This window comes from Sapajus apella, unplaced genomic scaffold, assembly GCF_009761245.1.
Source record: "Sapajus apella isolate SASKATOON/1434 unplaced genomic scaffold, GSC_monkey_1.0 scaffold11, whole genome shotgun sequence".
Taxonomy (NCBI): Eukaryota; Metazoa; Chordata; class Mammalia; order Primates; family Cebidae; genus Sapajus; species Sapajus apella.
In genome coordinates, this window is record NW_022436951.1 from 22,647,222 (window position 1) to 22,659,858 (window position 12,637).

Genomic DNA, 12,637 nt, shown 5'->3' on the forward strand with positions numbered 1-12,637 from the left:
ACAAAGGTCAGGTTTTCTGGGTAAAGTACCCATGACTGATGAATTATTATATAATACGCATGATGTCATTCCTCTGCTGCTTCTTTCTCTATCCTACACCATGTTTAAGAATAGATAGCTGATGTAGTTTTAAAAAATTCCTCTTTCACTGAGTTAGAAAATTTTTCCAGTTTCTCATTAAATTATTTAATTTCTGATTTTCAGGAACCCACTCATATATGTATGTATATTTTCCTGTTTTATTATATGTAGTACATTGAATATTTGAAAAACAGTTTTTTTAATATGTTAATTTAGTAATGTCCAATAAATAATATTGTAGGGTATTGCACTGTGACTGTTATAAATGTACCTATATGAAATTCAATTTCAGTTTTCAGAGTAAAAGACATAGACATGAGAAAAAGAAGCCCTAGTTGTGATTATCTCATGACCCACTTACTTTGCAATGCAAAACAATTAACTCACAGATATAGCTGCATGCTGAGTTCCCCACAGCTGAATTGGCATTTGGAGTGCAGGTGTTAGTGGAATACGCCATTGGGATCAACATCAGTAGATCACAGAAGGAAGAAGGACTGGGTAGAGTGACACGTGGAGCTGCCATTCAGGTTTAATGACTCTTAATGGCTGACCCCCTGGAAAAGCTCTGTAGCTAAAGTTGTCTCTCAGTATTGTTAGTAGTATAGAAGGTGGATGTCCCAACCTTTGTAACTTTTCAGCAGTGAGTCATCAGTTATATGCTATTTCAGAAGGGTGTGACCTGGGGGCAGGTGGCAATCTATAGCTAGGGCGACAGGTAATTTTATGAAGGGATCTGAACAGTACAACCAAGTATGGACCGCATGGGTTCTCAGCTAATATGAATTGAGGGATGAGGAACAACAGTGCAACGAAACATATGCACTGAGGACATCAATACCATTTGGCAGCGAATTGGAGATGAGGCAATGGGACACTGTCGTGTTCAGCAGGGTTCTAGAATAGAGGTTTTATCCCTATCGTTTACCAGCTTTGTGATTTGGGGCAACTAACACTCTGAGACTAGGGTTATCTATTTTTAAATTAATATTTATAATAAAAATTATTTTCAGTTATAAATTAAAGAATTTAGCACCCTGTCCCTCATAAGGTTTTATGGACTGAACACAATATATCATGCAGGCATTTGCTATAGTACATTGCATTTAATAAACACATACTTAAAAAGATGATTAGCTATTTTATTCACCTTAACTTCCCCATGGTCAAACAATAGTGCTTCAAATTACAGCTAAGTCTAAAATAGTTTATTGCTTGATCTACTGTCTCCGTAGAAATGTTATCTAAACCAGTAGTTCTTCTATCTCATTTATGCATCAATATCATCTGAATAGTTTGCTAAAAATACAGATTTGTGCTCCTATCACATATATTCAGAGTCACTAGGTTTGGGAAAAATCTCCTTGGCTCTCCTCAAAGTATAGGACCCTAAGTATGTGACTTCAGGCCATCTGTGTACCTTTAAATCTTGTAGCTGTTAGGTCCGTGTCCAAAAGGTTCATGGCTCCCTCCCTCCTTTGTCTTTCTCCTATTTTCCTTTATCTTTAGTGTGGCTGTATTAATTTTTATAAATAGGCTTCTCAATTGGAGAACCAATATTAGCTTCTCTTTAATAATTGCCCCTTCATGTTTCCTTGTCCATTTCATAAACTGAAACACGAAAGTCACACATCCCCATTTTATCCATTAAAGCAAATGTGAATCTTGAATGGCGGCTTGACTAAGTTTATTTTGTTTTGCTTATGTCTATCATAGATAACACAGCCAGCATTCTGACAAGGCGGAGGAGATTTAGTCGAACTGTTCAGGATGTGTATTATCTGCCCATTATGATCTCTGATGGTGGAATCCCCTCTCTCAGCAGCAGCAGCACCCTCACCATCAGGGTTTGTGCATGCGAGAGAGATGGGCGCGTGCGGACCTGCCATGCAGAAGCCTTCCTGTCCTCGGCTGGTTTGAGTACAGGAGCCTTAATCGCTATTCTTCTGTGTGTTCTCATTCTCCTGGGTAAGTCATTCTAAACCCAAGTTTGTATGATGGCAATTCTGAATGAGAGGGAATCATTTTGACAAACTTAAGGATTAAACATGCATAAGGCAACCATAATGTGGGTAAGGAAACAGCTGCACCAATTTCCTTTGAATTAATTTTCTAAATACTATCATTAATCTCAAAATAATTAGACTCTTCCATTATTTCAGTTCTTTCAGCGTTGCAAGTTATTCAGTTCTGTCCTTCTGAAGGAACTGAAGTGTTGAAAGAACTGAAATAATAGATGAAGGAATAGCTTTTTAAAGTGTATACTTAAGAAACAATATTAAAATATTCAGAATCCAATCTTGAAAGAAACTTTAAAATTTTTTTTCAAGAACCTAAGTGGCATCATGCTAAATGAATCCAACCAGGACCCCAGCCCGCTTATCTTCTGAGATCAGAGGAGGTGAGCCGTTCATTCAGAATGAGGGTAAGGGTCACATGGTCATAGGATGAGTAAATGTGGAGATCTAATATACAACAAAAGGACTTTAGTTAATAACACTATTGTGATGTATTGGAAATTTGCAAAGACAATAAACTTTAGGTTTTTTCTCCCCTTCCCGTGAAAAAGAGGGTGTAACTATGTGATGACAGATGCATTAATTTGCTTGACTGTACTAAGCATCTCACTATGTCCTAAGAGTGAAAACTATTATTGGGAAAACACCATTGTGTTGTACACCTTAAATATATAAATGAATAAATCATAAAACGAATCCGAAAATCAAATAAAAAATAGACATCTTGTAGAAACTTCTAGTTCAAAATAGTTCATCATTAATGTTAACTGGGTTGTTAACATACTGACTAAATATTTTTTGACCTTAGATATTAAATTTTATTAAATTCAATTATATTACCTTAAAAACAATACATTTTTTAACTTGAAATTTTCATTACAGTTTATTAAAAAATAAAACACTTTCTCTAATTTTACATTATCTGTTGTAATAATCTGCATCTTTTTACTACTGCATAAGGAGCTTATATAATTATAAACTCTTTAGATTGTTCTTTGAAACAAGGTAGCAAATCCATATTGTAATAACAAGGAAGATGGCTGTAAGGAATCTTTCTGCTTTATAAAGTGAGCACCTGTGTCCTAACCCTTTTTTCTTTCCCTCAGCAGTCTGTTTTTTATTCTTTTTATGGTACTGTGCATACATGAAAAAATAATTGGCTGTTTTCCTGAGAAAGAGGTATTCTTGCAAAAATATGTTTCTTGTTTTGTTCCTGGGGTTGAAGACAAATAACGTGTATAGATGGAGTGGAGATTAAAGCGTAATGAGCCTGGAAAGGAGAAGGGATTTGTAGGAAAGGGTGAGAGTGTCCGGAGCCTTGTGGGACATGGCAAAGCTGGTGAGTTTTGTTTTAGGAGTATAAAGAAAGATTTTAAGCCAGAGGGTCCCATTGTAAAACCTTCAATTTACAAAAATGAAATGGAGATTAGAACTCCTGGTGGCAAGAAGGCATGTAGGAAAACCACTCAGGAAAACTCTGCCCTTGTCTCCCTTAGACATAGCATGTATTGGAGTAGCATACTCATAACGGACCTGAGGAAAAGTGAATACTATCAAGCTACTTTAAATGGACTCAGAAATGATCTTTGATAATGTAGATATCTGCATGAGTTAGAATGGCATCAAATACACCTTCTTTTATCTTGCTGAATGTAGATCCTGAACTGCCATGAGCTAGGGGACATTGGAAGTGCGCTTCATTGAAGTTACCCAGCAAGAGAATATATGTAGAGAGACAGTGGATTGGGATTGAGCAGTGAAAACTACAAGATGGATGCTAAGTAAAAAGGATGAGATAGCAGAAGTCAGTGAAGTCAGAGTAGAAAGAAGGAAAGTATAATGTCACAAAAGTGAGGGAGAATAGGGTATCATAGAGCATTACACTGTGTAGTAGATCTTGTCCACAAAGTCAAAAGATGCTTACAGGTTCAATAAATTGAGCACCAAAATGATCAATTGCACATAAAGCATGGAAGTTTGGTGCACCATGGCAAGATCTATTTCATTACATTCAAGTCTTTTCTAGCTAGGCATGGTGGCATGTACCTGTAGTCCCAGCTACTTGGGAGGCTGAGGTGAGAGAATCCCTTGAGCCTGGGAGTTGAAGGCTGCAGTGAGCTGTGATCACACTACTGCACTTCAGCCCGGGTGACAGAGTGAGACCCTGTCTCAAAAATAAATAAATATATAAAAACAAATAAATATGTAGAGTAGATGTGTGGTGGAGAGGAAAGTCTGGAAAAGAGTCTTTAGGAACTTTATGTATTTATTGGTCAGAATGGCTATTTTCTTTAGATATAAACATGCTTCGGCTTTTTTGATATTTGAAAAGAAAAAGAAAAAGAGCACAAACACTCCAGAAAGACAAAACAAAGCTGCACAACAACAATTACCCTGTAACTTTCTGGAGTCCTAATTGAAGTCACAGAGAATAGAACGCAGGGATGTTAACGAGAGTTCTTCTAGCCTTCTTACTCTTAAAAATAGATCACTTGGGTGAGGCTTGTTGTCTTCAGATATCATGCTCATTTATCATCATAAAACTATTTTCATTTACTAGGATAAATACCAAAAATGCAATTAACATGTTAAATGTCTAGGTACATTTTGAGGTGCATTATTTGAAAGAATATTTTATGTTTTCATGAAATGATACTTCCTTTTAATTGGTTTTTATGAAAATGTTTTCTCATTTGGGATAAGTAAAAGAACATTTGTAAATTTTGTGATATTCCTCTAGACTAATAAATTTACTATATGTTTTTTTTTATTTTTATTGGTTGAAACTCAAATATGCAGTAAAAGCATATTTGAGCCAATATCTGACTGGAGCCTCTTCCAGCCACCCGTTCAGTCCATATCTCATGTATAAGCAGGTGACCTAGGTGAGGCTTGTTCCCTAATCTTGGATATAAATTTCTGGATAAATGAGGATGACAGTGGATTTGGTGGGAATGTATGGTGGACTAAGAGAAGAAGATGGAATTGGTGAGAAGATGCTGTAAAAGCATATTTGAGTTTCAACTAATAAAATTAGTGAAAATATGCATTGTAACTACAGTTATATATTATAAAGCAGTGCATGCTTTTCACGGCATTGATAAGTTTTTATTGTTTCTCAGAAAGTATCTAGCCAAGGCCTATAGGATATAGTTATCTGTAATTTTAAAATAATGTTAATTTGTAAGATTATGATTTGCAACTAAAATATTTACAAAACCAAAGGTAGCAAAACTTTATTTTTGAGCTTGTAATTCTGAAATAATGTTAAACCCTCATAGCTAAGTAAATTGTGAAATTAATATTTTAATATTAAAAATATTTTCCTCTCAGCTTCTTATTTGTGAAAATGGCTGCGATTATACAAACCCAGCCCTAGTTTTTCCAATAACTGCGTGATCTCAGGCCACACATTCAGTCTTTCTTATTTCTATTTCCAAACCTGTGAAAATGGCATTTCAGTTGAAAGGCCCTTAGAGTCATCTGTAGAATTTTGTAATACTTATTTTTGTTTTATTAAAGATTACATACGGTTCAACATTTTACAACATGGTCAGAATCCATCTATCTGTATGTTGAATGGTGCTTATGAATCTAAGAGCCTAACTTAAATTATAGATAGGAACATGAGTTGGGTTATTTTCTGTTGAGATTACCATTTTTATGTCTGTTTTATATGATAGATGGAAGATAATTTAGAGTGAGTCTTCATGATGCAATCAGAATTTGCCATGACAGTAGAGGTAGCAGTTCTCTCTTCCTCTGAGGCCTGATTTTATTTCTCAACATTACCCTATCTCTTGCCAGAGGGACTAGAGTAGTTGGCAAGGTAACCCTTGATCAAACTTGGCATAAGTCATTGAGTCAGGATCTGACTGGGACCTCTCCCAGCTACGCTTTCAGTCCAGACCCCGTGTATAAGCAGGTGACCTGAGTGAGGCCACCATAAGTCAGCCATAGATTGATCCCTGTCTTGCATATCAATTTCCTGATAAATGGCGATGAGAGTGGATTTGGTGTGAACACATGGTGGAATAAGAGAAGAAGATGGAATTGGTGAGGAGATAAAGGTCAGCCTGCTTTTCATCTGAGCTATTTCAATGGTTTTGTGTGCTACTGTTTCTTTAAAAATCTAAGGTTTCAGAAAGAGATGCCACTACCAAGTGTGGCAAGTCGCACTCTTTAAGCTAATCAAAATAACCTCCTCAACTCAGGAAACATCAATTCTACCAAATTTAGTGCCAACATATAATGGTATGACAAAGAATCAAATGATATTTGAGGGCTAAAAAATTCTGCTATGAAAGCTTCTTAGGGAGGAGTATGTTGAGATTCAGTATGTAATGGATTCAAATGCAAGCTATATGAGAGTTTAAATTATGAGAACTGAAAGCCACTTAGAATGCCAAGCACAGGGATGAAACATAATATACAGGAATAAATCCACAGTATGAGAAAACAAATACAGAAATGTTTCCCCAAATTTGAGTTACATGATAATAACATTAATTCATAAAACTCCACAAGTTTACTCTAATTTATAATATAAAATGATAATTTCAAGGGCGTTTAAAATTCTGCCTAAACTTGAGCAGAAGAAAAAGAAATTTACTAACCAAGGATGAAATATTTATTTAGATTAAAGACATCTCAAAAAAACTACAGCTTATTCAAGTTTCAATCCAAGTTATGCAACTAAAATTGGCTTTGAAATGTGTCAGAAGTTATTTATGATTTTGTACAAAGAAAAACAATATATCTGTCTATCTATCTATCATCTATCTATCTGTCTATCAATAGATAGATACTAACAATACCTTGGTTCTTTTATATTGTATTTTACCAGATGGCCCACTATAAGAAGAGGTACCTTGCCCATTTGTATGGTTTGGTAGATTAGCAGGGTCATTTGAATGCATTCTTTTGACTGTCAGTTTTTAAATAAGGATTTGACTCTCTATTTATATGTGTAATTATTATCTGCACTCATTCTTTTAAAATATCCTCTGGTTTTGGATTTTTTAGAAACATTCCATTTGTTTTTCAAACATTCAGAAATATTCTCCAGTACAATTAGGAGTTTGATGTTATTAGTAACCATAAGCTAATTTTTAAAAAAATATTTTAAAACTATTTTCCTAGTGAGGCTATTACTGTTCAGGAGAATTCACTTAACACAATGTCACATTACCACTTTCACAGAGATTAGTTTTTTGTTTGTCCACATGAGAATTGTTTATGGAGTATCTACCTGGTGCCGTCTGCTCCAGAAATACCTGGTGAATCAACAGGCGTGAAAATAACTTCATCAGAACCACAGCGTATCATCCATGTTTCAACATTCTTCACTGAGTTGATCTGAATTTACCTTTAAGTAGAGGGATCCTATGTCTGCAATATGCCCTGATGTCCTGACATAATTATAAACAACATCCCCTCTCACTCAAAAGTGTCTCAGATTTTGATTATTTTTTTTTATATTGATCCTATCATTAAATAAGTGTGTAACAAGTCTAGGAATCACTGAATAGAAGCAAAACATACCCAGAAAGACAGCAAATACTACCTTCTCTGGGGAAAAGGTAGCTGTAAACCTTCAAAGTTCACATGTAAATGGTCTCTATATTTTGAATTAATATATATCAGAATATTTTCTTAACTTTTGAGAAATAAGAAACTATAAGCTATGATAATTAGAAAGCCAGGATTATCCTTGCATTTCATTAAGTGAATATGATACATATACAAAGACTGAAAAGTTTCACAACTATCAAAGGATGCAAATTACCTCCATACCTCTATTGCAGTATTGATTACATATTCCCTGATGTGCCTGCACATAAATTCCCTTGACATCAACCACCAACCAATTCAATATAAAAGAAAATAACTTGATTTATTGGTGAAAGTAAGAAATTGTACTATAATAAATTAGGCAGTCTGTATAAATAGGTCTTTGGATCTCGACCAGCCTCCTCATTTAATTATAAAGATGAACAGAGATACAGAGTGCATGATAAATCAAAACATCTGAACACAGTGGAGTGAGTTACTGGAGGATGTTGTTTAGGGCTTTGAATTAGAAAGCTGTAAGGTGGATTTATGCTAAAATACACGGGGAGTTATGAAATGCATATGTACTGTGTTCAGCAAAAGCCCTTTTACCCCAAAGTAAAGTGGTATATAAACTAATGTTTTTGAGGTATAGGAAACGTATATGGGTAAATCTGTTTTTCTGTGTATAATCTTGTAGACCAAGGTATGTGTAGATCAAGGCATGTGTAGATCAAGGCATGTGTAGATCAAGGCGTGTGTAGATCAAGGCGTGTGTAGCGTCAGCATTTCGTTTTCAGCACAGTACCCACTTCATTTCAAACCACAAGGGACTCAGGCAACGCTCCCCACGTCTGCTGTAGCGACCCTCATTGAATTTTCTCATTACCTTCCCAATGCTAATTTCCTTTCATTTCACAGTTTTCTGGGTGGTTCTGTGACCTTCTCTACAGATTTCTTTTGCTGTCTTTTTGATTCCTTCATAGTCTCTCTTTCGCCCTTCCTCTGCACAACTGGACACCTCCCAGCGCATGGTGACCATCCCTCTCTCTCATTATCCTTTCCCCCTCTGCCTCGAAAATCTACTCCTCTTCCTGAAGTTTTCTCTAGTTTTATAACAGATAAAGCAGTTCATATCGATTAGAGGGATACATTAAACTGGTAAAGCTATAAAGAACAAAGTAACAATAATGATAAAAGTAAAGATAAAAGTCACTTTGCAGAGGTAAGCTGTAAAAGGGCAGTTCCTGGGGGGAAAGTACGTTGTTTATTAGAGGTTAGATAACTGCTGTTTGCTTCACAACCATTCGTTGAAGTTCACTTACAATCAGGTTTGCCAGACACAATGCAGTACACCCAGAAAACTGTGAGTTTCAGATAAATAAGAAATATATCTATATCTATATATAGGTATATATGTATATATAATAGAAATATGTCATATAAAATAATAGTATTTGGAACATATGCGTGTATGCTAGCACAATATTTGACTGTGTGTGTGTATTCCAAATATTATATGGGACATACTTAATATCTTTATGTGTGTGTTTGTGTGTGTGTGTGTGTGTGTGACGGGGGTGAGTGTCTATGTGTGTGTCTGTGTTGCAGATGGTCTCCAACGTACAATAGTTTGACTTAAGATTTTTTGACTTTACAGGGATGTGAAAGTAATATGCATTCAATACAAACCGTATTTTGAATTCTGATTCAAAATTCTTTATAACACCTTTATTATAAATATGCTTCGTGTTAGATAAGTTTGCCCAACTCTAGGCTAATGTGTCCTGAGCACACTTAAGGTAGGCTAGGCTAAGATATAATGTTCAATAAATTAGGCGTGTTAAATACATTTTTGATTTAAGATATATTAAACTTCCAATGGGTTTAATAGGGATGTAAGCTCAATGTAGGTTAAGAAGCCTGTGTGTGTGTGTGTGTGTGTGTGTGTGTGTGTGTGTGCGCGCGCGTGTGTGCTGTTATTGGTCTCATTCATGTTTAATTGAGAACCCTGTCATTTATTTTTATTTGCTAAATCTAACAACCTTAGATGTCAATTGAATGCACCTCCCCAATTATTATGAAATAAAGAATGTTTAAAATATAAATGGACATCATTATCACTATCATAAAGCCTAGACTATCAGCTGAGCAAGAAAAGAACAGTCCATAGAGCTGAAATAAATAATACTCATCCTAATAGCACAGCCTGTAACAAAGTTGATGTGAGGGAACTGTTTCTCTTTAGTAATACTTTAATATCATCAAATAGAAACAGTTGAAAATACTGATAAATGGCCAAAGCCCAGTTCCCAAGACACATTTCTATCATATTTTCTAATGTTGGCAGCATTATTGGAAATAAAGACAAATCCACCATATTTAGCAAGAGCTACCCTAAGCCACATGTCCAATTGGCCACCTAGTTTATTATTTCATGTCTTTGAAATACTGAAGTAGAATATTATTTTAGTAGAAATAACATTATCTGTGATGAGAGAAATCACATGTTATGGTACAAGCTCTTCTACTTGCTATTACCTTTTGATCTTAGTTATTCAGTTACTCTTTCCTGAGTCTCAGATTCCTCATTCTAATTTATATCTAGTGTTCCATTATTGGAACACTAGGCTTGTGGGAGTTATTTATATTCTACTGCTCAAGGTCATCGCCAAGGTCTGATTTTTCACACACAAAAAACATTGCAACCTCAGGCATAAATGGGTTAAAAATTGACTAAAGCCACAGCTCTGCTGTGAGGATTAAATAAATAAGTTATTTAAAGAAAATTCATTAATCAAAAAATTCCTATGAAACAAATTGTGTACAAATAATGTAAAATTATCTTGCAGCTGAATGGGAAAATGCAGTTATTAATGCGTGATAATATAATTTTAAAGGATAATAGACAAAAGAGATCAACCATTAAAATATTTCTGCTTTCATTTTCCACAAAGCATCAAAATTTAAAGGGTTTAACGTTAAGGCTCCTTCTTACATGTTTCCTTTAGTGTATCCACCTAGAAGGATTAAATATCTATAGAAAGACCAGTTCACTACATTATTTTTCTAGTTAAAATTTCATATTTTTTATCATGTGTTTACCTCACTTTAATCACTAAATTGTTATACTGAAATATGAGTAAAAAAACCTGAATCCTGGTAAATTGAGAGTATTATGATTTTCTACAGAAGATCAGTGATTCACAGTGTCTCCTGGGGTAATCATCTTTTACATTCTTTGAGGCATTAAAATATCTTGCGGTGTCATTCAGAGGGCACAGAGGGGATTTTGCTTCAATGCCAGCCTAACTCTGGAATGTAGTTAATGACAGATGGGAAAATGGGAAATTGCGGATGTAAAATCTCTAAGAATTTCCTCCCTGTTTTCTTAATTCTTCATCCTTTCTATTTTTCCTCAGCAATTGTGGTACTTTTTATCACCCTGAGGCGCAGCAAAAAAGAACCCTTGATCATTTCAGAGGAGGATGTACGGGAGAACGTGGTCACCTACGATGACGAGGGAGGTGGAGAGGAAGACACAGAGGCCTTTGACATCATAGCCTTGAGGAATCCTTCTGCTGCTGAGGAGCTCAAGTACCGGAGAGATATCAGACCTGAAGTGAAGCTCACTCCCAGACACCAGACATTGTCCACCCTCGAAAGTATAGATGTTCAGGAATTTATTAAGCAAAGACTGGCAGAAGCAGACCTAGACCCTAGCGTTCCCCCTTATGACTCTCTTCAGACTTATGCCTATGAGGGTCAGAGATCAGAAACTGGGTCTATCAGCTCACTGGATTCAGCAACGACACAATCAGACCAGGATTATCACTACCTTGGAGACTGGGGACCTGAGTTTAAAAAGTTAGCTGAACTCTATGGAGAAATAGAATCTGAAAGAACAACTTAGGGGGTAAATTGTTGCAACTTTGTGGAATTTGCTTCCTGAGTAAGTGGAGATACAACCTCAGCAATGACAAGGAAGACGTATGGAAACAGTACTTGGAACTGAGCAAACTGGACACAGCTCCTGTAGAAACAAGTGCCCTTTTCATGATCGAAACTGGGTTATTTAATTGGAAGAAAGTCAAATCTGAGAGAAAAAAAAAGACAATACAAAGAAAAAGTTATTGTTCCTTGTGTATATTTTCAATTGCTCAATAAAGTCTGTGGTACTGTTTATTAAGAATACCTGAATTAAGCCAAACAATGATATTTGTTTCAATATTTTGTGATTTATTATTTTCAAAAGCAAAACTAAACAAAAAGGCTCAAGATCACTGATGGCTATGACTTGTAGGCGTGGTAACACTATAACAGGAAACTTGCAAAGGTAATCACAACCTCTTTTATCACTTCTTTGTGTGAACCCTTAGGAACCACACCGTTATTGTGACAGATCTCATTAGCCTTGTCTTGTGTTTAAATTACATGAGATATTTCCACTCTATCATGGACTTGTATGTGTCATTTCCCTTTGCCCTCCCCAGTTCTTTTCTCCATACGAAACTGATGGAGCATGGGGATTTGCTGCCTGCACTATAATGTATGCAACTTCAGTGCACTGGTTGTGTGCTGTACTGAGCACGAGACTATGGTCTCTATCCTGTACACCCCCTTTTATTTTAACGGGAGACTCCTATTTTTAAATGGATAGAAAGAATAGTTTAAGGTATGTTACAAATATCTGCTATGTCAGGGAATTATTTAATTTTAAAACTAGCCACACACCTTATATTTTACTAAATATTGGGGAATATTTTTTTTCCTTTTTTCCACTTGTTTTATTATATTTAAATCAGCAATTTTGATCATTTATGTATTTAAAACCTCCAACCCCTGTCCTCTGTATTTAAAATTAATTGTCAAACATTTTGTCCTCTGTATTTAAAATTAATTGTCAAACATTTTGCTGGCTGCTTTATACTTCAGTCTAATTCACTTATTTTCATCATGAGCAGTCATCAAAAATAGGTACCTCA

General features: G+C 35.4%; 1 protein-coding gene across 7 annotated transcripts in view; it reads left to right on the forward strand.

Annotated features, from left to right (window-relative positions):
* Positions 1–11,846, forward strand: part of CDH18 (cadherin 18) — a 1,107,073-nt gene extending 1,095,227 nt beyond the window's left edge. For 3 of the 7 annotated variants that reach the window (XM_032279054.1, XM_032279056.1, XM_032279055.1), the window contains 2 exons: positions 1,798–2,049; positions 11,075–11,743. In XM_032279054.1, the coding sequence (XP_032134945.1) occupies positions 1,798–2,049; positions 11,075–11,565 (743 nt within the window). In that variant the 3' untranslated portion in view covers positions 11,566–11,743. Of the gene's footprint in view, positions 1–1,797; positions 2,050–11,074 lie in introns of all 7 variants that reach the window. The other 4 variants (XM_032279053.1, XM_032279060.1, XM_032279057.1 and 1 more) reach the window with 3 other exon arrangements.
* Positions 11,847–12,637: the final 791 nt, after the last annotated feature.